This window comes from Megalobrama amblycephala, linkage group LG3 (assembly GCF_018812025.1).
Source record: "Megalobrama amblycephala isolate DHTTF-2021 linkage group LG3, ASM1881202v1, whole genome shotgun sequence".
Classification (NCBI taxonomy): Eukaryota; Metazoa; Chordata; class Actinopteri; order Cypriniformes; family Xenocyprididae; genus Megalobrama; species Megalobrama amblycephala.
In genome coordinates this window covers 20,398,899-20,425,439 of record NC_063046.1, presented here as the reverse complement: position 1 = coordinate 20,425,439, position 26,541 = coordinate 20,398,899, and the positions used below count along the sequence as shown (strand labels likewise).

Genomic DNA, 26,541 nt, shown 5'->3' with positions numbered 1-26,541 from the left:
GTAAGGAATTGAGCCCTGGTCCAAGCCTCGATTCATTTTAACTGAACATTCTCTCAACAGTCATTTATGAGCACTATGTATAATCATACCACACATTTAACCAAAGCTTTTAAAAACCCAGCACTCCAGACACCAATATTAACAATTCCTAAAAGAATCACTGTCTGTCCATCTGAGATTTCAATATGGAGATTAGAATCCTGATATTTTCAGTAGTTACAACGCACCAGGGCCTCATTCAGGGATGCAGGAAGTAGGCTTAGGGGTGCTGGGATTGCTGCAGCACCCCCTGTTTTCACAGGACAGTAAATGCAATGCAAATTTTTGTTCAGTTACATTTAATCATTTGTTTGTAATAAACACTTTAAATGGGCTATAAAAAATGTGTTGATTTTTTTTAAAGAACAACTAAGATCAAATAAAAACGCTTTACGGGCTCAAGCATAGGCAGAGTTTCTAATAACATGTTTTTACAGCGTTGAACAATGTAGCCAATCACAGACATATCTGTTGATTTCTCGAATGCAATGAGATGCATCTATATCCACATCCACTCACCGCTCAAAACGCTGGAGTTTTTGTTCAGTGCTAAATGCTTTGTTTTAATTAGAGGATTTGCCAGCATTTAAAGTGTAGATATTAAAGACTCATTGTGCAGTCATTGAAGCATTGTGAGATCTTTTTAGTGATTATAAAGGAAGAGCTCATTGTGTGCATTCTGCCATGCCAAATAATATGATTGCTTTTATGTTTGTGAACGTTGTTGATACTTTAATAACAAATAATGTATCACAGTTTATGCTGGGATCTGTAGGTTATGGCTAGACGACACATTTCTTAAAGGAACACTACACTTTTTTTTGAAAATAGGCTCATTTTCCAACTCCCCTAGAGTTAAACAGTTGAGTTTTACCGTTTTCGAATCCATTCAGCTGATCTCCGGGTCGGCGGTAACACTTTTAGCATAGTTCATTGAATCTGATCAGACCAATAGCATCTCACTCAAAAAAAACAAATGACCAAAGAGTTGATATTTTTCTTATTTAAATCGTGTCTCTTCTGTAGTTATATCATGTACTAAGACCAACGGAAAATGAAGAGATGCGATTTTCTAGGCCGACATGGCTAGGAACTATACTCTCATTCCGGCGTAATAATCAAGGAACTTTGCTGCCGTACCATGGGTGCAGCAGGCGCAATGATATTACGCAGCGTCTCTCACAAATGTCTCCATGGTTGCAAGGCGCGCTCCCTGTGCAAGCAGGGGGTCACAGGCGGTGCGTAATATCATTGTGCCTGCTGCTACCATGGTTAAGATTTAAAATCCTTAACCCTTATCCAGTAAATAAAAATAAATAGATAAACATATAAATAAAACTGGAAAAGTCATGGGCCTTTGTTTGTGGACAATGGGAGGAGTTAAAAATGTGAAATCTACTGATCAAAACAATCACACAAAGCTGGTCCAAAACATTTCACTTTACCACTTTGACATGCTGATGTCAGAGCAATATCAATTTATTTGTTGCATATAAGAGTCACATTTACACGTACATACACATTTCATACATTTTAGGGAGAAATGTCCCTTCTTTCACTAGAGAGGTGTGACATTTTGTTCAGCCTGTATTGCACTCCAGGTAATGTAGTCATGAAATACATATTTATAATAAAAAAAAAAAAAGCTCATGATTCAAGCAGCCTACAATCAGTAAACTGATATAGACCACAATTCCAAAACAAGGTATGACCATGGCGTAGTTCAGTCTTCACAATCTCTCATGGGGTCAGACTGGGGGCAACAGAATACACACCTCTATCAATTCAATTTCACTAAAGAATGAGCACTGAAGCATGTAGATCACACAAACAACTCATCTTATACTTTAAATAAAAATGTTCACTTTTCGAATGGATTAAACTAAAAATCAGTTCATGCAAGTCTATGGAGTACATACTTGGTCTGATCTCTATTAAATAAGGAATAAGTCTGAAGGCTGTGTCAGTCCAACAGTGCAGATGTACACTGGGAAAACCTCCATGCCCTTTTGAACTCTACGTTCAGCATAACGGTCTTACAGTATTTTAAAGCACAGATTTGGCTTTTTACAATCACACTGTATTTCAGAACATTCCTTTATCCATAACGGCAATAAGTGTTGAATTGTATTTTAGTTCTCTAGTGCCAAACTGGACTGCCCAACAGGAAGATCTCTTGTTCCATAAACTGATGGCTTGCAAGGCTTATAAGTTTACTTTAAGGTCTTGAATTAGGATAGAAGAGATCTTGACATCAAAAGACAGGAAGACTTTAGCATGCATGCCACTGATCTCAATTTTCCTCACACACATACACAAGCAGTGAGGCAGTGCTACTGAGATGTTTAGCTTGTGTGTATATAAACATATATACAGTGCTTCTGCGTCAGGTCCCCTCCTAAACTACTACTTTGGTGTCAGGAACAACTGTCTGAAAAGCCAAAAGACAGGTAATGATGGAAAAAGGGGTGAGACAGGTGAAGTGCGGTCCTCCTTTGGTGGATGTAGCAGTCTGTGTGTGGTCACTCACAGCAAGCCAGGCGGATGGGGTGGCCGGAGAGGGGAAGATTGGAGCATTCAGCTACAGCCCGTCTTGCTGCTTTCTCACTGGGGAAGGTCACCAGTGCCTCCCCACTACGCTGACCACTCCAGTTATATAGCACGAGCACAGAGTCCGCCTGGAGCTACGGCAAAAGAAAAAGGAAAAAAAAAAGTATTTAAATATTTAAAGTATTTAAATATATATGCTGTAGTGGTCAAAAATTATGTCCAGAGGGGATATTTATTTTATTACTCTACAAGTTGTTCTTTCCTCATAATATATATATATATGATTTTTTTTATTTAATTATTATTTATTATTATTATTATTATTATTATTATTATTATTATTATTATTATTATTATTATTATTAATAATAATAATAATAATATTAATAATAATATTGATAATAATATTAATAATAATATTAATAATAATATTTTTTTTTTTTATATATATATATAAATAAAAATCAAACACTAAGCTTGGTTAAGGTATTTATCTGACAAAATTATTTGGCAAAAAAAAGGCAAAGTATTGCCATTTTTTTTTTATTTAAAAAACAAAACAAAAAAAAACCAAAAAAAAAAACACAAAGCTCACAGCAAAAAAGCACACATTTACTACAGCATAATCTGTTATTAACATTTCGCTGGTTCTCTCTTGATTTTGCATGTGTTCAAAATTTCTTTGTATGACTTTGTAAAATTATGTCTGCACATTTTGGCATGTTTCATTGCGTTATCACAAAACTGATTCCAAGCACAACTTAATTAACTTAAGGGTGAACATAGGCAAGACATCACTTTTGGCCACTACTGTACACATATTCCAGTGGTGGTATATATATATATATATATATATATATATATATATATATATATATATATATATATATATATATATATATATATATATGAATGAATGAATGAATGAATGAGAGAGAGAGAGAGAGAGAGAGAGAGAAAAAAAAAAAAAAAAAAAAAAAAAAATGGGATTTGAGTTTGGATTAAACACCCTTCAAGCATTTTTGCATAAACCCACCACACACAGGATTTATGCCATCATAAGTCAATCAAATCAGCTGAAAAGAAATGAGAGTATACACTTAGCCATTCATTAGGAAACCCTTATAAAGGCTGGAGACTTGCAGCAGGTTAAGAACAATGATGCTACACAAACAAGACATTAAAACCTCAAACCAATAAGTCACTTTGGAAAGAAAGAGCATTATTAAAACAAGCTTTTTAAAACAGCAGCACAAGCATACTGGGACTAAATTATGCATGAAGCAGTTGAGTGAAGATTTACACAGATGCAAAAATAGAAGAAAAGAAGAATAGTATTACTGGACTGCAGGTCTGATTGGAGGTCACCACAGAGCAGTGGCAGTGAGGAGAGGAGTTAGAGTATTAGTCCATGCAGAAGCGATGGGTTCAGGCCACAGGGGCATCATGGGAGCTTACCTGGAGGGGCTCCCCTTACAGGCAAAGCCACTCTTTAGGCTGAATCAGACTCCGGCCCTGCTCACTCACTCCAACCAAGCTGCTGTAGTCTTCAGGCATGTACTACAGCACAACGAGCCACAGTCAGTGCCACAGGCCTCACGTTACACTCATAACAATCAGCACTTCTCTCAACCATCTTATGTACAGGTGACGGTAGAGTAGTATGCATTTTTACTAAGGGTGTTAAAAGATGTGCATTGACATGGAAGTGAAAATACTGAAAATATATATTTTTGTATATATATTTTTAAAAGAAATGAACACTTATTGAGAAAGGATGCATTAAATTGATCAAAGGTAACAAACATTTATAATGTTGCAAAAGACTTCCATTTTAAATCAATTCTTTTGAGTTTCTATTCAAGTATCCTGAAAGAAAATATTAAGCAGCAGAACCGAATTTTAACATTGATACTAATAAGAAACTTCTTGTGGAGCAAATCATCATATTAGAATGATTTCTGAAGGATCATGTGACACTGAACACTGGAGTAATGATGTTGAAAATTCAGCTTTACCATCACAGGAATTATTACATTTTACAATATATTCAAATAGACAACAGTTATTTTAAATTGTATTAACTTTTCACAATATTACTGTTTGTGTGTGCGTGTGAGTGCGTGTGAGAGTATGTGAGATTTTGTTTTAAAAGAAGTATCTTTAATCTTGAGAACAGTTTTTGCTGCTTAATATTTTTGTGGAAGATTTTATACTTTTTTTTTCAGGATTCTTAAAAAAAAAAAAAAGCATCTGATATGGAAATCTTTTGTAAGATAAATGTCTTATTTATAAATAATAATAATACATTTTACATTTTAATTTATTTAATTATATATATAACAATTATTTTATTGAGAATGTACTGGAAATGTGGGAGATTATAGTGGTATTATTCAGACCGAAGGTTAAATCACACAAATAAACTAGTGATCAAATTCCAGATTTCATTTATGAAGAATCAAATCATTGTCAGAGCACATATATTCACACCCCTAAGTCTACTGTATGTTTGAACTAAACGTAAATGCAGGAAAGAATAACGGGCATACTGAAGTATTCATTAAAGACCATTTCTTCATGTATTATAGTTCATTTAAAGGCTCTTCATTCAAACACAGGTCTGAAGCACAGAGCCTTTTATCATTCATAACACAAGATGTGACACCAGTGTATGCCCAAACATATTCAACACTTCACCCAAAATACACTGCAAAACAGAAAAAAAGTATGCATCGTACAGGGTTGCATATAAGATGTTTAAGCATGAATGCACTATATAGAAAGAAAGAGGGGAGAGGGGGGAGTGCAGACCACCTGCCAAAAAAGAAACACTTCCCGCACACAGAGTCCCATAGTGTGCATTTTGTATCAGAGGTTAAAAGCACACTTGGAGGGTGGACTGGGCTCAGATCCATTTCATTGGTTCAGCCAGGAGTCAAACCTGAACTCAGCATTTCACACACGCGCCACTGCGCTACGCTTTGTGAACAGTGTAACAGGCACACCGCTCAGGTACACGCACAGCTCAGAGTGTCACACGCCTTAGAGGAGAGAGCAGGAACGCTGCATGCTGAAGACAGTTGTACCATCCCCACCACACAATATGAAATGAACTATAACATCTGGAAAATTTCCACGGCTATACATTAATATACTGTGAGAGAGAAAGCACACACAGAACCGTGCCCAAATCAAAGCATCACTCTTTTTCACCTAACCATCCCTCTGTCTGTTATAACCCCCTTCCCTCCTTCTCTGAGTGCAAGTGTCATACCATCCTCTGAAGTCTCCACCTAATCGGGTGTCAGCTAATGAGAGGACAAAACGTACACAATGATTCATCATAAAACACTATGCTGTATGACACTACAATACAATAGAAACTTTTTAAGATGTGTGCTGCTTTTCCAACAGAAGCAGGTAAGAGGTGCAGTGCTTGGGAAACCCTTTTTTTTTTTACTTGTTTTTGAACTTGAGAACCTAAATGAATGTGTGAGTGAGTAGTGGAATGAAGAGTCACCTGATATCCCTGAAAGAAGCTGAGGATGTCTTTGACCCCGGCGTTGTACGGCAGGCCCTGCATTCGCACCAGTGCTCCGGGCTGCGGGGGGAGGAGGGCAGGGGCAGGCTGGGCGGCCACAGCTGCCGCTACTGAACCAGGTGGGGCCGCAAAATAACTCACCGTTGAGGGAGAGACCGGTGGACTAGTCAAAAGTGTGAGGAGAAAAAAAAAAAAAAAAAAAGGTTTAAATAATGGTAAAGAGATTTATTAAATGATAAAATTACACTATAAAATGGACAGTTTAGAATATAAATTTTACAAAATAGAATATAAGTTTTACAACAGCTGAATGATGTACTTGTAACCACACATTTTATGTTAATGGGAGAAGTTGATAAGTTGCTTGGCAACTGTTAAATAGCACAATAAGACAAATAAAAAAAATTATATGAAGTCTCTTACACTCAAAAAGGCTGCATTTCTTTGATCAAAAAATGTAATTATTAAAATGATTACAATTTAAAATAATTGTTTTCTATTTTAATATATTTGTTAAAATGTAATTCATTCTTGTGATGCAAAACTGAATTTTCAGTAGCATTACTCCAGTCTTCAGTGTCACATGATCCTTCAGAAATTTGCTGCTCAAGAAACATTTCTTGAAAAAAAAAAAAAAAAAAAAAAAAAAAAAAAAACTGCGATACATTTATTTTTCAGGATTTTTGTCCTGTACCTCGGGTAGTAGGTGGTATAGCTCATGTTCATGTTCATGTAAAGCTGTGGAGAATAATAAGCTAAAGCATGTGCAGGGCTGTGAGTTGGAGCCTGTGGAGTTCTTGGAGTGGCCAGCAGGGGGGGCTGATACAACGCTGCCTCGGTGGGAAGCATAGCTGGAGTCGCAGGAAATGCAGCATATGTTGGTGGAGATAGGCCTGAGAGGGACAAGATAAAGCGCTTTATATTTTTTAAAAAAGTAGTTGTTTTCACTACAAATGTGTAAATATCTCTCTCACACACACACAGCTGACCTTGCACAAGTGTGTGAATGTCATGTATACTTAAATGGCACAGGAACAACTACAGTTTCTTCTGATGTGGCGTGAGCACATACGACCCATTCTCAAGCCAAGGTCAAACAACCAGATCAAATCACTTAGTAACCAGCCCTTCCTTTAGTGCCGCTACAGGCTTGCTCTTTTTAAATGCCAAAATGTTGCACCTTTAGATCTGTGAAAGAGGTTATAACACTGCTTTCTTACAGATAAGCTGAAATCTAATCTCAAACAGACTGGAACACTACACACAGATCAGCATCTATAAAACAGGAATCGATTACAGCTGCTGGCGCTCGCTAAATACTAACCCAAATTAACAGAGCAGTTAATCTACAAGTGTTTGACATAAAAAAAACGTTCCATAAAATGAAAACTTTCTTTCGGACAGTCTCTTACAAGGCAGTTTGCAAGGAGGTGGCGACAGGCCGCTGCGGTTAAGCGTTCCCCCCATCAGCACAAAGCTCATCTCCTCAGTGGAGCACTGGAACACCTCTACATAACGATCCTTCATCATCTTCTTGTGGCACTTCTGAGCCACCATAAATGCACGGTCAGCTGACTTCATCTGAATGAAGGCATCACCAGAGGGTCGACCCTAGAAAGATGGACAAGAAAAGGTTGGTCAAAGAGTCATTCTAATAAAGCCTGATGATTTTTGTTTCATTAAGTTCCCAATTAAGTCACCTGCTGGTTAAGGACCATGTGCACTCCATGTGGTTTGATATCAATGGTGTGTTCCCCCATAAACTCCAGGATGTCCTCTATGGCGGCGGTATATGGCAGACCTCTCAGTCTGATGCAGTCTCGTGTGCTGCCTGAGGTGATGAAGGGTGGCGTGGCTAACACAGGCACAGATACCATTGGAGGAGGAGGGGGAAGTGTGGAGATCAGTGGAGTGGACATGTAGCGATTCAACACCTAGTCAGAAGATACAAAAGAAGGTCAAGGAAATGGCAATAAAGAACTAGATGTTGGTTTCCTACAAATGTACACAAAGTCAGTTTGTTTGTTTTTTTTGTTTTTTGTTCTGATCAATCCTAAGAGAGCCAGCATAACTACATATTAACTGCCACAGCTTATATCCTTTACCAAGTAAGTATTTGATATCGAATTTTTCAATTTTATTTCTGTGTGTCTACTGACAGGAAAAGGTTTACATGCCTCAAATTTTTAAATATACATAAATTTGAGACCGTTTTTCTAAGAGTAGCAAAATTAAAACAGTGGGCATTAGTGGTCAAAAACTTTCTATTGTTCTCACACAATGAAGCCTGAAAGTCAAAATGAATTTTCCGAGCCGTTTCGTCATTTCCTCGTTGATATTTTATTTAATTAAATGGTATTAAAATGAATACAAAAAATAATTGTATAACTAATGTCTTCATAAAAGACATGTTAAAAGGTGAAAAAGTAATACATCATGAATATCAATGCTTGGGTCTTTGAGGGATAAATAAAATGCATCTGTACCTGCTGGACCTCAGCTGCAGTACTGCGGAACAACTCGATGTATCTCTTGCCCAGGATCTGTTTGTGCTTCTTCAGGGCATTCTGGGCATATTCCTCACAAGCAAAGAGAACAAACGCGTCACCTGTGGGACGTCCATCTGGGTACTTCACAAACAGAAGTCCCTCCATCCCGTCCGTCACCGGGCTCTCTGGGCCCAGGAAGCCCAGAACATCCTGAGGAGTAGCAGTGAACGGAAGCCCGCGCATTCGGATTATCACCTGGTTTTCCTTAGAAAGGAACTGAGCTACCTCATTGGACGTGCCTGTCAAAAGAGGAGGAATTGTACATTTAAAATGGTGAGTGGATACAGAATGTCAGAGATATTCTCCGCTGCTCTAAAAGCTTTCAGCAGATACATCCACACACACTGTAATGATATCTCGGCAGGACGCTGTACTTTTACACCTGCTGTGTGTGAGGGCAGTGTGAAGCTTTTCAGAGGCTGCTGACCCATCTTCCTCCCTGAGGGAATGGCTCTCTTTCTCTGTGGCCTGGCCAGATCGGGGGGGCAGGAGGGAAGGGGGATTAGAGTTTCCCCCTCTACCTGCCCAACATGAGTCAGCAAGGGAAAGAGACTCACAAAGAGCCTTTCATTCCCACAGGGGGGGCTGGGCACACACACAAACACACACACCTGGGAATAACGGACAGAGATTTACTCTACAAATGTTAAGTGTCTGCTCATATTACAACTGAAGACTTCATGTTAATGTCTCACCTCCTGCGATCTTCAGAAATTCCTCCCCAGTCGCTTTATACACCTGAAACAAATAAATGCAGAATGTCATAGGAGTGAGTTGTACAACCATGATTTTTATTGTATATAGCCATTTATACCATGGTCTGTCTGAATACTCGATTCTGAATGAGGTCTCTCTCATACACACATACAGAGGTCTGAGATTGTGCTGTGCACACACAGAAACATGTATTAATAAATTAGCTTCACTACATCAGATTACTCAAGCGTTGACGTCACTGTTTTTGAAGCAATTAAACTCACAGCTTCATTGCTAGTGGAGAGATGCTGCACAGACACAGGTAATTCACATGCACATCTCTCTCTCTCAAATTGCTTTATTGACATGACATTTGGAATATGGTATTGCCAAAGCATTTTAAGTCTATTTAAATACAGAAAATAATTACACCACCAAAGTAATAGAAAAAAGTACAAACAAACAGATGTGAAACAGTAGATAATACAAAAAAAAAAAACAGCAGATATTTCTATCCTAATTTTAATTATAAATAGTTACAATTATATAAAATAAAGAATATGTAAAATGAAACATTCAGTGCTGACTGTCCCTATATTAAAGGTGCTACAAAGGATGTTTTGTTTTATACATTTTTGCAATATTACTTGAAACTGCCTTTACTAACTGATAAAAGACTATTTATTAGGTGCACTGAAAGGAATAATATACATCATCTGTGCACGAGGTAGGGCCTTAAAAACATCAGCCAATCGTTTACGCGATCATCGCATAAACGATTGGCCCTCTGGCGTGTCAATCACTGCCATGACGTTCCTTGTGAGAGACGTGTGCGGCTGCGCGCTCCAGTAACTTTCCACACTCTACAGGCGCCGCATGAAATGTTTTTGTCAGGAGACAGGAGTAACAACTGCAGATTATGAGTTACCTGCGGTGAGTCCGACATAATGAATCCACTAACATGACACAGCGAATGCTGGTGGTAAACACTCGTGTTCCAATACTCGTGCACGAGTTTTGGGAGGCGTTCCCTCGAAAACTCACTAACAGTCTTTGGTTTCTCAGTTGACGAAAAGATCCTCTGTAGCACCTTTAAGTAACCTATTTAAAATGGATTGCATATACAGACCATCTCCGAGGGACTGGGGGGGGGGGGGTCGGTTCTGTTTAAACGTTAATGAAATTAGTTGCTGCACACATCGCTAGTATTTACCCAATCTTCTATCGCCCTACAAACCATCACGCTCTTCAAAACACTGCACTTTTGGCAGTACCTAGAATATCTAAAGGAAGAAGAGCGTTTTCGCATTTGGCCCCTAAAACTCTGGAATAGCCTTCCTCCCAGTTAAAATCCAGATTAAAAGACACATCACTTTAGCAAAGTATTCACATAACGCATCTCATAACCTTGCACTCTAGTTAAATCAGATCAAAAGCATATGACCATGTATTGCATGAAATGTTATTATCAGCAGCTATGCTAATTATTTTTCAATTGCTTTACGTTTCTACCTCGGGATGCCCAAAAAGAGCCGTCTCTAAATTCATCCTAAAACCCCTCAGGCTAGTCGGTTATGAGAAAATATAGTTTCTCACATGCCTAGTGTACATTTAGTAAAGAAGAATTAGGACTATCTCAGACTAAAGTGAGTATTGGGACCAAGCATGAACAGCTGATTGAATTAAAACAAAACAAGCTCTTGGTTAGGATGCTGTAAGGAGGTGAACTCACTTCAATGTATCTGTTGCCCATGTGGTGTTTATGTCGATCCAGTGCCATGTCTCTGTGCTCAGAGTTTATGAAGCGCACCAGAGCTTCCCCGTTCCTCCGGCCCTGAGCATTTAAACAAAGTGCAACGCCACCTCTGATACACACAAAATCAAAGAAACACAGAGATGCAACATTTAAAAACTAGTTTTTACCAATTTGCTCGTTATGATGTTACATCAGCTTTGACATTTCACTTAAACATTTTTTTCCTACCAGTGAAAGTCCTGATGTGACATTTGGCTGGATTTGTCTTTGAGGTCTTACAGAGTTTTGCATTACACTGTTAATGTGTGCTAAAGGGTCTTTTCTGAGTGCATGCTCCATGTCATTGTGAGTGTGTGTTTCAGTGTTACACTGAGCTGTAATCTCACTTGGCAATGTTGAGGCCCTTGAAGAAGCGAGCGATGTCTTGATCAGACGACTGCCATGGCAACCCACGAGCTCTGATGACCGTCTCGCTGTCCACAGCTTCTGTCTTACTGCTGGAAACAGTGCAAATATGCAGACACACAGGTAAACCTCAAGCTCAGAAGAATTCTCATGGGTCTTATAATGAGAAAACTCAACAGATCTTTTTTGAAAACTATGGTCAAATAATCAACTCTCAACAAATGACTTTTTGGTCAGAAGCAGTAAAATTGAGACTTCTCACTGCTCACACAAACAATATACACTTTGTTTGTTTACAACAACCAAAATCAGACCACGACAAATATGACTGACTGAATACATACCATGCTCCAGATTCAAACTTGTAGTTTACAGTTTCAAAAGTGGAGAATTTATGATCTACAAAAGAAAAAAAAGCTGAATTATGAGACCACAAGCAACATGGTCAGTTGTGCACATCAAAAGTGAAATACATAACATGTTCTCTCAATATATAAACGGCACAGATCATTCCACTATGCTGCATTACTCACTGTAAGGCTCAGCCAGGAGGTGCAGCATTAACAGAACCATGTTCTTCACCTCCCTCAGTCCGGCCTCCTGCTCCACCACCGCTGGAATACACACATCTGACAACAGTGTCAAGGCACATATTCCTACCAAAACAGCTGAAATGCTGCTTTTTAAAAGAACTAGTAAATGCAAAAACGGTGAATATAAAAAACAAATAAAAGTGAAAAAAAATTTCAAATGTCATTTGGTATTCTAAAATGATATTGGCATTGGTAATTGAAAGATGATGAAACACACAAAGCAGAGTAAAATCAAAAGCATATGAAGGATACAGTCCAGCATGGAGGGCAGAGTGAGATCTTTGACAAGGCCTGCATTGGGGCAGCATTTGTGGAACTCTTTCTTCAAGTCCACAAACGTGTAGAAGCACTCTGGCAGGACCAGATTCTACAACAAAACACACAAAGGCAAATGAGTGGGAAAGCAGGAAAATTTGTTTGGGAGGAGCCTGAGGGAAGGGCAGAAGAGAGAGAACAGTAAAGAAGAGGGAAAAGGTATAAGGCAGAATGGATTGAGAGCACTTTAATGTCCTCTGGTTGAGCATAACATTCCTGTGAAGATTATAACATGTTGCTGCTAAACAGATTATACCACAAACTGACAGCTAATTTAAAAATGTCAGAAAAGCACACACACACACACACACACACACACACACTCATGTGCGTGTTTGCGGATTACCTTTTTAGAGGCCTCGGGGTGCAGCACCTGTCGGATAAGAAGTGGTCCGTCCACACAAAGTGTGTAGGAGCTTCTTCCCAGAGACTTCACTTCAGCTGACACCGACTGATGAAACTAGAGACATAAGCAGTAAAAGAGAGAAGGAATTGAGATAAAAAATCTGATTATTTCTAATCTAAAACACCACAGCACTAGACACAGCTGTAGGCTTTAGATTCACTTCCCTTTATATCTACACTGTTCAGTTAGAGGTCAGTAAGTTTTTAAATTAATAATTTTATTCAGGATAGATGGATTAAATTTATCAAAAGTTACAGTAAAGACTTTTATAATGTTACAAAAGACTTCCATTTCAAATAAATGCTGCTCTTTTAAATGTAATATTCGTAATCCTGAAAAAAAAAAAAAAAAAATCACAATTTTCCACAAAAATATTAAGCAGCACAACTGTTTACAACATTGATAATGTACAAAATGTTTCTTTAGCACCAAATCAGCATATTAGAATGATTTCTGAAGAATCATGTGACACTAAATACATAAATTCCTTTTTTTTCTTAAAATGTGTCATAATACTACTGTTTTTACTGTATTTTTGTTTAAATAAATGCTGCCTTGGTGAACATAAGGGGTATAAAGGGGCCAAATTCCAAATGACATTTTTGCTCCCTAAAAAAAGAAAAATGCTATCCGAAAGGCTATTCAAAATCCAAGTGAGCAACAAAATCCCCTACAAAAGGTCGTTCCTTAAGGCTGTGAGAAAAGTGCACTTATGAAGTTACTTAGAGTAATTTTGTTGTTTATGATCAAAGGGTCCCAGTTTGCAAGTCTTTGCACATTAATTTTGAAAATCGGATTTCATACCCATCAATTGCTTTAAGTGGTAGTGTGTATATTCTTAAATTATCAGCTTTAAAAAAAAAAACAAAAAAATCAAGTCACTATTCCCTCACTATAAAACTGTAAAAGCAAAGGTCCTCACACAAACTTCAGACACAGGCAATCACGAGAGAAACAGTTTAGTTTATTAATTTATTATGCATTATTAGTAGCTTGTTAAATATCTTTTGATTAACAGACAGATAAAAATCAAACCATCAAGCAGACTTAAAGGTTTTTAATACTTCTGAACTTTCTACTACATTGTCAAGGGCAGCAGAGAGGACACCCACATTATGTTGTAATATGTGCACATGCTGCTCTATGTGCATGCGCGTGCGTGTGCTTGTTTTCTAGATTAAGCAGCTGGTCAGACTGGTTCGGTGAAAATACAGGAAGTGAGCCACAGCAGTCATTTCAGATGAAGTATTTCACGTGACCAGAGAGATGACAAAACAATGCAGAGCATTTGTCCTGCTCTTAAAACACACCACCTGCTCATTCCCAGCTATAGGGGCTCCCACATTCACCTGTGTTTAGCAAAAACATCGAGTCTTTAATGAACCATTACAGATGTTTTGTAAACATATCTATCTCTGCATCAGTCAAGAACAGTATAGGCAAACCACTATGACATGACAGTTGGTTTGTGTTACTTAATGTTATTCATATTATAGCAACGAAGAACCATAGAAAAGAGAACATTTGAAGCAGAATGTTTCTCAAGTCAAAACAAAGAAGAATGTGTTATAAAGAGCTGTTCTTGGGCTCTGAATGAAGCAAAGTTTAGTTATTTGTGGTTGCCAAGCAACTTGCCTTATTAAAATACACAATTCGACAGATGTGCACAAATCAGCTATTTTACAACGGAACCATCAGTTTTATAATATTAGTTTTATTGTTTTGTGTGTTCTATTTTCAACTCTTATAATATGCTGTATTAAACAAATACATTTTAATGTGTAAACTTCTGGTTAAGTATTTTATTCACTGGATTGTCCTAAAAGAGTCAAAACTAAAAGGTTATAAAATAGATAATATAAATGATATTAAAAACATTATGATACACAATTTCTCTGTGATATTAAAATTACTCTCATGACATAATATTTAGGTTCTACCACCCAGAACTACAAGAGCTTTTTAATCGAACTAATCAAATCAAAAACCATTGGCAAGGCTACATAAGGGCCAGGGTGGTGCGGGCCCACTCAGATCGACGGCCGGTCCACCCAAATTAGAAACAAAAATGTGTGTGTGGGAAAGGAGAAAACTCACACATACATGACAATAAAAATCGCTCGAACACATTAATTTAGCAGATGTCACTTCCGAAAATTTGCAGTATGTACATATATATAAAAATGGATTTTGTTGATGTCATAAAGTCGGTTGACAATAAACAATAAATCACATTTAACTAATCCTAACTGTCAAATTATTTTTATCCTGATATATTATATTATATTATATTATATTATATTATATTATATTATATTATATTATATTATATTATATTATATTATATTATATTATATTATATTATATTATATTATATTATAAAATGATGTAATTTGAGAGGCAATAGAGGTCCAACTTATTTCACCAAGGCCCACTCACTTTAAAATTTCTGGCCTCACCACTGATCAGAACAAGAGCTAAGGAAAGAAATCATTAAACTACTGACAGGAGATCCTGATAAATCAACCCTGACATTTATAAGATTTAAGCCAATCCGCAATGAATTACAACAGAGCAGGGATGAACCATTACTGTGTTTGTCAGCCTGTAGCACGCTATAAGAGGACAGATAGAACCTTTGTGGCCTAATTTTCATATCATTCAAGCCAGCACAGAAAACACAATCCAACATTGAGACCCAGATCAAAAAAAGTAAAAGCAGCCAAGACACAGTAGACCAGTTTAAAAGATTGTTTAACAAAACCTTATCTACAAGCTGGGAATTTTAGAGAATTCTAGGGTAGTATAAAGCTCTCAACCAACTGAGAACATCTGAAGGCAGAACTGCAGCTCTTTCAGCTACATTCCCATCATGCTCTTGGATGGTGACGTGCTGTTTTTCTACAGAACCTGTCCATCTTCATACCTCATCCTAATATGAGGCTTCAGTTAGTCATTAAGGGCTTAACTAACAAGACTTTTGTAAATACCTGACAATTCCAAAAGTATAATTCAAGAGCTTTACATCTCATTTCAAGTAAGCTTTAAGCTTTAGTGGTACACAGTGGATGCATTATTTTGTGTGTTATAATTGTGACTTAGCACTGCACTTGTTACAGAGTTTGTGGGTGCGCTTGTGTATTGTGTTCATGGCTGTTTTCACTGCACAACCCCACCTTGCACAAATTGACAACTGCAATAATAAGTGCAATCTTAATTTCTACTACACAAACATTCTGCTAAAACAGACACACCCTGTGCCTACAAACGATTAGAGAAAGGAGATCAAACTCCAGGGACAAGCAAGATATGAAGGGTATCATTTCACTGGCTGAATGTTTTTTTCTTTATAGGAAAGGCAAAAATGCAATCAAAACTATCATGATTACTTTGATTAACATTTATATTAAGCAAAAAGACGGAATGAATAAACTTGCCTTTCCAGCACTGAGAAAATTTGTTTGTATGGTTAGAATAAGGTAAAAATGGTAGTTAAACTTGATCTGAGTTTCAGTTTCACATTCTCCTCTGTCATGATGTCAGTGAGAGTGAGAAAGAAATTTGATCTTTAGCATGACAATCAATGAGGTTGTCCTGATGAGCCATGTTTGCTCTGTGTGTGTGTGTGTGTGTGCGTGTGTCTGTGTCTGTGTGTACACACATGTACAAAGAGGCCAAATTCCGAAATTTTGAATCTGTAAGGCCATTCAAAATGCAAGCAAGTAACAAAATCCCTCTACAAAAGGTTGTTCCTTAAGGCTGTTAGTAAAGTACACTTATGATGGTCATTTTGCCACTTATGACCACATGATTTTGAAACGTGGATTTTATATTTATCCATCAATCAGCAGAAAATTGTCTTACATGCACAATCACATACAACCGTTTTTTTATGTTTTGAAAGAAGCCTCTAACCAAGGATGCATTTATTTCATTTATTTTTGCGAAATATTATAACAGTTCAAAATAACTCTTCTATCTTAGTAAATTATACAATGTAATTTATTCCTGTAATAGCTGAATTTTCAGCATCATTTCTCCAGTTTAACATGATCCTTCAGAAATCATTGAAATAAGATTTAATGCTCAAGAGATATTTCTTATCAACATCAACACTGAAAACAGTTGCTGCCTAATTTTTGTGGAAAATTATAAATTTATCATTTAGAATATTTTTTTTCCAGTATTAATGACCCCAAACATTTGATTGGTTTCAAGTTTATCAGACATTGAGCATGCAATTTAATAAAATTATATATTTGAAAATCTTAATAGCTATAAAACATAAATTTTTCTGACATGTAATTAAGGTAATATTAGAAATCAAAATAAAACGTTATCAACATAAGCTTTTGTGAAAGGTGTAACAAATTATGAGATCATGAGACACATATGATAAAAATTTAATCATACGCACGATTTACTAATTTGTTCCCTTTTTTGTTTTTTTTTTGTTTTTTACATTTTACATTCATTTTTGTTTTTTTTACAATTTTTTACAATTGCATACATTTAATTATAAATGTAAATGTAAATGTTCCCTCAGTTTACTAAATCGTGTGCACGATTTACTATTTCACTCCCTCTATTTATAAATCATGAGCATCCTCGAAATAGTAAATTGTGCACACGTTTTAGTAAATTGAGGGAATAAATTAATAAATAACGATTTAGCCTACTATTTTTTCCCTGCATGTCATGTCCGGGGCTCCGTATGATACAGTAGTGTCCTGAACTCACTTTAAGTGTTCTGCCCTTCAAAGTTAATATACATTTATTTTATTTACAATGCGCTTTTCTAAAACCCCAAAAAAAAAAAGTTAGTGGGACATACATAGTAATGCTTTCTTTTGAGTGGAACTCATCCTGAGTGTGCAGGATAAAGTAAAGTGGGAGTGTTGTTAGATAAGGTAACAGGATGTACCAGGTGAACTACCAGGATGTTTAAGCAACAATGACATACAACCGGTTTTCACTTAATCCATTCTGTACTTACTTTATACAATGCTGTAAAAACATGAGACTCAAAACCCATCTAATTCATGTCTATAAATGACCATTTCACTGACGGGAAGTCTGCTCTGGGGCTGAATGAAAGAATGGATGAATGTGTCACTCATCCTTTTAGATTTCCTAGAATCCTCCCGGAGCATTGACAGTCTGTAGAGAAAAAGCTCTCTGCTCATCACACACAGGTACTGACATGCTCCTGCCAGCCTGCTGTGCTTTCTCAGTGAGCTCAGAGAATAACACACACTTTCTCCAACACACCCTCTGTCTCTTAAACACACCCAAGATCATTTTCTCCCACAAACACACTCTTGATCGCATACTAACAATTTTATTCTGCTAAAAGTATTTTCTCCTTCACACCCACACAAATATATTTACACAAACAGATGTGTTAACACCACACCATTCCCACAGCGTTAGCGTCTAAAGCAGGTGCAAAGCCAAAGTGAGTCATCCAGAGAGTGCCAGCAGCTATAAATGTTTTTTTTCCCTTCTTCGTTTCACTGTGGATAGCACATCTCAGTACTAACAGCACAGATCAGCCGCTGATGCTCAGAAAAACAGGTTTGACTGAAGTCTGTTAGTAAGATAGGATGATCCACACTAAAGCCTTCTAAATACTGGTTTCCTAACTTAGACACACTGGTGAAGACTATTTTATCAACCAGTGAGTCACAACAGTGAGAAATGGATGTTAGCAGTGTCCAAAAATAAGGGATCTTATTTTAAGGGCGCTTACATGATGTTTACGTCCAAATGCCGGCTCAGTATTGGTTGAAGCTGAACACATGAGCAGCACGACGTATGTGTGTGATGCTGACGCAGGAGCCGGCCAATAATGAGCCGACGTTCTGACGTAGAACCTGGAAGCGCTGCACTGCGTTCACTACGTCAACAGCATAGAAGAATGACAAGGAAGAGGAGAAATTGTTGAACAAAGTCATTATTTTTGTTTTGTTTTTGCGAACAAAAAGTATTCTCGTCGCTTCATAACATTAAGGTTGAAACACTTTTTTTTATTTTTTTTTTATTATACCTTTATTTAACCAGGGAAGAAAATCACATTGAGATAGATATCTCATTTACAAGTGAGCCCTGGCCAAGGTATAGCAGCACACAATAAACAAAATAAAAAATTAAATTAAATACATAAAACAATAATCACAACACACACATTTCCAACAATAAAACAAGATTAAGAACAAGTGCAGACAGTTTGGACTGTTTGATTAAGATATAGCTTAAACTCATTAATTGAAATAAATACACTAAGTTTCAATGATCACTATTTCAATGAACAATGCAGTGTTGAACTATTTTAACAATGTCTTTACTACCTTTGCGGTTCAGAAACCCTTGGATTTCATCAAAAATATTGTCTCAAATTTTATATGTGACACTTTATTTGTGACATTATTTATTTAATTGTTTTTGCTTGCATTTATTTTATCTGATGTTGTAAAGCACATTGGTCAGCTGCTGCTGTTTTAATGGTGCTATATAAATAAACTAAACTTGAAAAATATCTTAATTTGTGTTCTGAAGATAAAGGTCTTACGGGTGTGGAACAATTGGGGTGAGTAATTAATGACAGAAATTTCACTTTTGGGTGAACTAACCCTTTAACCTATTGTTTATAATTTGCTTTTTTGACCCTTTTTTAATAACAAAGACAACAATTAGTTTAAAGTTGAGAAAAACAAGCCAATTCAATCAGGCTTTGTCGGCATCGTGACGCTGATCATCAACTTTCATCTTGAGTTCATTGAAGAAAGTGTGACAACAGTAGCGAACAGCCAATCACATGACTTGAAACATATAGAAAGTGGGATTCACTTCTCACAAGAGAATCAGCACGATTCAATTCTCTCTTCTGCTGAAGATTGAAGAATATGAAGAACACAAATGCATTTACACAGAAGAAAATATCTTCCTATATCAGTCCAAGTGAAAGCTATGAAGTTAGTTTATATAGTTGATAATATACAGGTATACAGAGACTCGGACATGTAAGCTCACATGTAGTCATTTTTAAAACTTTATCTACCGATTTCAAATCTTATTTATACTACATATTATCTGTACATATGTGTGTTCATTTAAACTAAATGTTTAATAATTGAACTAAAATGGCTTGTGTAATGGATTAGGGGAATAATAATTATATAAATAATCATCACTAAAAGCCAGACAATTTTGTATTTTAAAATCTTTGACTATGTAGTGACCTTTAATTTGGAGCAAGAGAAACTGGAATAGCGACTTTATTGCGTCAGAGATGTGTCACTTTGCTCAGCTAATTTTGATTTGAGATCTCTTACCTAGAATACAACCTGTCCCGGAGCAGGTTAGCCATGGAGCATGACTTACTATGGCGATGAACACAGCTAAAAGCCAAGCCACTTTCATGGCACCTAAAACTCAGGGTTGGCGCAAACTAAACCGAAACATACCTGGCTATCCACCTAAACCTGCTTCAGGATTAAGGCCCCCAATGGAAGTGTGTGTATTTATATGCATTGCTTTAAATTGGAAAGGACAAACACAATAGGAGAAACTGAACTGAACCAATGGTTTGATAGTTTCTGTCGCTCTCTCTGAAAGGTACGCAGAGAGAAATTGATTTCACTAGTTAATATTTACAGAGCCCCTTGGGGATAGGCTACAACTGAATCAAGATAACATGCAAATGCCACCAGCTGAATGTAACAAAGGAATGCAAATCAAATGTGAGAAAATTAAATAGTATTGTTTAATGTCCCTCATTTGTAAAAGAAACAGGTAAATTCCAACAAACGTCTAGTCCCACAACTGAGCGTAGGCTCTAAATACCTTTCAGTGGGACAGTAATAAGAAGGTGTCCGTTATGAAACAGTGGGGGGTGGGAACAGGTTTACCGAGTACAAACAAATTCTCTCTGCGTCACGGCTGAAAAACACGTTTGGCAACATCCGCCTTTTGTCAAAACATACGTGCAAAACTCAGGAGCAGCCCATAACTACCCATATCCTTCTCAATAAATGAGCCTAACATGGACAGCAGAAGAAAAGAAACACAGGACTCTTTTTCATTTTATTCCCTCAATTATTCTGTTCATCCCCCTGTTTTCGTATCACTCTTGCTCACTCTCAATGACATATATGGCTCTCAGGTGAGTGCATTCACAAGTAAACATTCAGTCTTCCAGATGTCTGCTGAACGCATCGGTGTACAACAAGACTAGACCTGCACGCTCGCCTAGAGCAGAGCGTCTGTGCCTTCCTTCCCACACCCAAACCACACACACCACAGAGCAATCCATTTAAAATCAAACCAAATGCTAGAATCATGTGTGCAATACACCAAAGACTTACCTTATGCTGACATATATGTGAATTTTAGATATCACAGACTAAAATGTCTGAAATATTCCTAAGCATTAGTTCGAAAGGACATAAGATACACAAACACTGTATAAACAGACAGACCAGCAGACTGCATGAAGGTTTCTCTCACCTGCTGCAGGACGCTCTCCAGCGGCTCGGCCTTGCACAGCTCCTCCACCGTGAGCCCGGTCTCTTCCTTGCACTGCTCCGACAGATCCACACTGTCCGGCTGTACTAGAGTCTGCTGAAGCTTTCCCACCTGTTAACAACATCATTATCTCTTTCAACCGGCCTCGCAATGCAACTCTAGCGGGTTTTGTCACTGGCGCGCCCTTACACACCTGGCCGTCGAGAACACAGACGCAATGTCCAATGTTCTCCACGCGCCAATGCTGTCTAGGTAGGCAGCTCAGTGGCTTTGACGCCGAGTCAACGTTGATATCTCATTCTCAGCAGTGTGTTTGTCAAAGCAAAGCAGACACGGCAGGGTTACTGACCTACAGGCGGTGACATGCACCAAAAAAGGCACGCTTTCGACTCTCGTGGGTCGAAAAGACCGCATTATAATGCTTTAATCAAGTTGTCATATAGATCGTCAAAGGAAAGAAATGTTGAATATAATGTAAATCACAATGCAGCGCATTTAACTCCCTGAAAGCGCACCTTGTTGGTGAATGTCAGCTGTCAAGGTGGTTTCTAACACTAGCACATTGTGGGTAGTTTAAAGTTAGAGACCTTACATCAGGGTCAAAAGGTCCGTACCTTATTCTCATGTAGATCCACAATTTGCCACACCAAGAGAATTAATTCCCTTTCATCCGACCCCAGTTTACCCCCATTTGCACCAGCTGTTGCCCCAAAGAACACCACCAGAGTATCACTGTGCGAAGCCATCAGGGACCACAAGGGTAAAAACTACAATTAAGAGCAAAGATCAAATAAAACAGTAACACGAGGGTTCACCTTTCTCCAAAAGAAGCAAACAAAAGAAATGGAAATTCAATTGAAGTACACGAGGAAGGACAGAAGATTACTCCAAGAGAAGGACACGAGAGAGAGTGCGGCACGAGACTCTACCTGTTGCTGTACTTGTGTGCTCTCTATCCAGAGTTACTGGTTTGACTGGTAAAGAAGGCAGAAAAAAGTCCTGGCTCGTCTCACGCTAACCCCATAACAAGCCCTGAAGGCTTTTCTCGCTGTCTCGTTTTTTCTTGGTTACCTGGTTTTGGTTCGGCCTCCCTGTTTGGAGTCAATCTCCCGGGGGAGCGCGTTGATTGGTTGGTTTGTAAAGGTGAGGGCGGGGCGTATTGCCACGGAGTCTATGTAACCCGCTCGGATTGGTTTATATGCACTAGGAAGTTGGAGATAAGATCAGAATTCATTTTGTCCTGCTCTGTTGCTGCACACCTATATATAACCGTGTTGCTCAGCTTACTTTTTCTTCTAATACGCAAGTTTATTTTACATATGCACTCAATGTTTTAAATAAGTTTTACGTTTAAAGAAATACATTTGAAATATAGCCGTTTACAATTTTAACTGATATGAACACTCATACGTCATATCAGTTTCTAAAAAAAAAAAAAATCTAATAAAAGCGTTATTTTAGATATGGCCAGTGCACTTTTATAAACCTTCACAAACTACCAATAGTACTCTCCACTGCCACTCTCACTACACAAGTTCTGATAATCTCACAAGACAAGGTTTTAGACTATCTGCATTATGTTTATTCTGTCAGGTCATGCATTGTTTTTGCAGTTATGAAGAGGACGTTTGACTGGCACATTAAACCACCAATTACACTTCACTCATTTGATGTGACGTTTAGGGGCGGGTCTTACTCATTGCACCTTGCAACGACAGTCTGCCTGAATGATTCGATGGCAGGAACATCGTAAACTATATGGAATAGTTTTGTTTTGTTTTGGTTTGGTTTTTTTTGGAGTAAACGCAATTAATGTCAAATTTTGAATTTGCTTCTTAATATAGCTTTTTTTTCTTTAATATGTAATGCTTTTGAGTGTTTAGTCCATTCAGCTACTCTCTAAAGAAAAAAAATATATAGGTTGACAAAGAAATCACAACAGGACAACAGAAAAAAAAAAAGTTTTAATGACAAATTTGGTAAATTACAGCAAATAATAATAAAAAAAAAAAATCATGACAGTGCCTTACTTTATGGCACAGTAAAAAAAAAAAAACTATTAATAAATAGCCTACTAATAATGTTCTGCAGTCCTCTCACTTGTCCACTGTGTGTCAAACTTAGGTGAAGATTCCATGTCTGCCAAGCATCTCCTTCCTTTTCTCTCTGGGTTCATCTTTAGCAATGGTCAGTTGATTCTTTCAGTCATGAAATTTGTGTTGTAAAAGAGAGAGAAGTAGAACCACAGGTCAAGACATGAACAACTCTCATGTCACTGTAGGTACAGTTTTTGCCTTTCAAAATTTAATAATTCAAAGAGAGTTTTTCTTCTGATTTGGACAGCGGGGCCTATGCAAGATATTATGTATATGTTTGGGTTTTGAAAAATAACATATTTAATTCTAAAGAAGCATTCTAGAAAATAATGAGTGTAATAAAATCATGAGAATAATCAGTGGAACAGATGGTATATTTTTCCAGACTGACCTCTGTTCCTTTTAATGCCCACTTCCTCTTTCACACCACTGAGAGAGTCACACACGTTGCAACGAGAAAATGGAAGATGTTGAAATCATAATGCATTGCAGATGAAAGGGAATTTGATCCCAAAAAGACAGTTATAAAAGCACTTGATCACAAATGTAAAAGTGTTTTCATTGTAGAATCTGCAGTTGCAATTAAAAAAAAAAAAAAAAAAACATCTCAGTGAATATTAAAATATACTTAAAACACATAAGAATATATATTTCACTTAAAATGATTTCAATTTGTTTACATTTCAACAATTCTGAAATACAAAATTACATTTAAAGTCTCATGCACTCTTTTGTGAGAAACAACCGTTATTATGATTATTGTTGGTAATTTTATTAAGTTCCTGGCTAAAAAGCTTCTTACAAAGTCAATCTGAGGTACTGATACATGATTCCACAGCCACATCTTCAGGCAGTTTTGAGTCTATGAGAGACTGTGAGTTGGTGGTGTGTGAACTTTGTCTTTTGGACACAAATGATAACTCTTTATTTCTTTCAACTGATGCTGAACTTGACAGATGTTGAAACAGCTTCTGTATTCCAGTTTCCCGGAGCGAGCTGCGGAAGCTACGTGCGGCAAACACATAAAGCACTGGATTTACTGAGCTACTGATGAACACTAAGGCTCCTGCTATAATGGCCATTGTGGTGCAGGCGTCCTCCAAACTTTCTGCCATGTCTGGGTTTGAATGCTTGAGAGCCAGCGAGATGAGGGAAAGGAAATTCCCCACATGATGAGGTATCCAGCAGAGCGCGAATATCACAACCACACTGCAGATGAGAACCGTCGATTTACGTTTGGACCTAAAGTTCATCTGCGCAATGCGATTAAAGAGGCAGCCGTAACAGACCAGCATAGTAAAAAAGGGGACGATGAAGCCTATAAGAGTTTCTAAAATGAGCAACACAGCCTCCTGGATGTCAGACGTGTACTCCCTGAAAGTACACTGATCGTGTCCATGAACTTCTCCCAAAGTGTGAGTTACAATGACAGGAATACTGAGGAGAAATGAGGCCATCCATATTATTAAAAGTATCTTGTTCAGAGCTTGTTTCCTCCAGCTGATTGAGAAGAAGGGGTACCTGACAGCCAGGAAGCGCTCCACACTCATGATGGTGATGATGAAGACGCTGCCGTACATGCAGGCATTGATGATGTACACCATGGCTTTGCAGACGGCCTCTCCGAACACCCAGGAACGGGCCAGGGAGTAGATCCACAGCGGCAGGGTGATCAGCACCAGAAGGTCTGCGGCTGCAAGGTGGAGGATGAGCAGCACCGTGTGAGAGCGCTCTTTCACATACTTCAAGATGGTCCACATCACCAAAAGGTTCCCAGGTGTACCCACCAGGAAGCACACGGCCAGGATCACACATGCCCCCACCGAGCCCAGTTCGGTCTCCTCATCTCCGTGAAGATAAGCCGTAGCATTCATGATTCCCTCCCTGATCTTCTCGAGTCTGCTACACGTCTAACCACTGAGCTAGAAAACAAGTCTGCCTCAGCAAATCTCACTTCCCTTTAGTGAAAACTGAGAAAAACAGAACTCCCAAACACAGAAAAGAAAAACATTGGTTGTCTGACGACAAAAAAAAAAAAAAAACAAACCAAAAATGGTTAAGTGAGCATGGGCAGAGCATCTGTGAATTCAGGGATTCTGTAGAAAGCAGATGAAACTGCAGTTCATGCTCATTTCTGAGAATTTAGTCAGATCTAATTTTGCTCCAGATTATTAATGCATCTCATGCCTGTTATTGCATTTTTACTGAATCTGAATCTCTTTTTTCAAACACAATTATTGAAATGCAAAGTAATTTAAAAGAAAGAAATGTGTTTATACACATCAATGGCAGTGGCGGTAACGTTACAAGTTTTTTAACAACGTTACTTTTTAAGTAACTAGTAATGCATTACTTTTAAATTTACAACAAAATATTACTTTCAAATAAATAATGCAAGTTACTTTGTTTTCCCATTTATTGACTGACGCCTCTCCTGTCCCCACATTGTAAAAATAAAGTTTCATGATTTATCGTCATATTTTTTCTTGTCAAATCAACTTAGATAATTAATGTGGTTCAGATAACATAATATTTTGAGTTTCAGTTGATTAAATCAATCACCTTCATTGTATTAACTCAAAATTTTAAGGCAACCGGGTAACTTACTTTTTTAAGTTAAACCAACAATTGCATGTTGAGAGAAATCGTGGCCCGGTTCCACAGACAGGGATTAGATTTAAGACAGGATTAGGCCTTAGTTCAATTAAGGCATTTAAGTAGCTTTTAGAAGAAGAAAATAACATTACTGGTGTGCATGAGACAAAACAATGGCAGACATATTTTAAGACAAACTCAGAATATAATGCAAATATCAAATAATAAAATATTTTCAATTACACAAATATACTTTATGTATTTAATCTTATTTTATTAACCAATGCGCTGACATTTGATGATCCTATTCAACCATAAAGATAAGCAAAAATTACTTCAGATAATCATCACAGTTGTGCTGCTTTTTTGTTTGTTTTTATTGCTTAAGTAAGAGTGTTTGACTTTCTTCTCATGTGTCCTATTATTCTGCAATCCAGCTGCACACCTCAAAGGTTTGTTTGAGCTGCGCCC

General features: G+C 37.5%; 2 protein-coding genes across 4 annotated transcripts; both read right to left on the bottom strand.

Moving 5' to 3' along the window:
- Window positions 1-1,469: 1,469 nt before the first annotated feature.
- On the bottom strand, window positions 1,470-22,490 carry esrp2 (epithelial splicing regulatory protein 2). Of its 3 annotated transcripts, XM_048184597.1 has the most exons (17): window positions 22,309-22,489; window positions 21,994-22,146; window positions 21,362-21,490; window positions 12,794-12,907; window positions 12,385-12,499; window positions 12,073-12,168; window positions 11,884-11,938; window positions 11,521-11,631; window positions 11,111-11,243; window positions 9,378-9,420; window positions 8,620-8,921; window positions 7,834-8,067; window positions 7,546-7,744; window positions 6,828-7,026; window positions 6,113-6,296; window positions 4,048-4,149; window positions 2,587-2,723 (listed from the first exon to the last, which is right to left on the bottom strand). In XM_048184597.1, exons 2-16 carry the CDS (start codon window positions 22,123-22,125, stop codon window positions 4,063-4,065), a joined length of 2,133 nt encoding a protein of 710 aa, XP_048040554.1. In that variant the 5' UTR covers window positions 22,126-22,146; window positions 22,309-22,489; the 3' UTR covers window positions 2,587-2,723; window positions 4,048-4,062. The 3 variants fall into 3 exon arrangements, with proteins under 3 accessions (XP_048040553.1, XP_048040552.1, XP_048040554.1); XM_048184596.1 differs by lacking the exon at window positions 4,048-4,149 and having other exon boundaries at window positions 1,470-2,723; window positions 11,521-11,628; window positions 22,309-22,490; XM_048184595.1 differs by lacking the exon at window positions 4,048-4,149 and having other exon boundaries at window positions 1,470-2,723.
- Window positions 22,491-23,153: 663 nt separating this feature from the next.
- si:dkey-148a17.6 (uncharacterized protein LOC108190685 homolog) lies at window positions 23,154-25,743 on the bottom strand. The gene is made up of 2 exons (XM_048184594.1): window positions 23,867-25,743; window positions 23,154-23,577 (listed from the first exon to the last, which is right to left on the bottom strand). The coding sequence occupies exon 1, from the start codon at window positions 25,347-25,349 to the stop codon at window positions 24,282-24,284; it is 1,068 nt and encodes a 355-aa protein (XP_048040551.1). The 5' UTR covers window positions 25,350-25,743; the 3' UTR covers window positions 23,154-23,577; window positions 23,867-24,281.
- Window positions 25,744-26,541: the final 798 nt, after the last annotated feature.

What these genes read in the sequence shown, in the direction of transcription:
- esrp2 (XM_048184595.1), bottom strand. Translation starts at nt 22,125, where the DNA reads ATGGCTTCGCACAGTGATACTCTGGTGGTGTTCTTTGGGGCAACAGCT. An exon ending in TGGGCAACAGATACATTGAA is followed by an intron (nt 9,421 to 11,110) that starts GTGAGTTCACCT and finishes TATTTGTTTCAG; the next exon opens with GTGTATAAAGCGACTGGGGA. An exon ending in CTGCAGCTGAGGTCCAGCAG is followed by an intron (nt 8,068 to 8,619) that starts GTACAGATGCAT and finishes TCTTCTGACTAG; the next exon opens with GTGTTGAATCGCTACATGTC.
- si:dkey-148a17.6 (XM_048184594.1), bottom strand. Translation starts at nt 25,349, where the DNA reads ATGAATGCTACGGCTTATCTTCACGGAGATGAGGAGACCGAACTGGGC.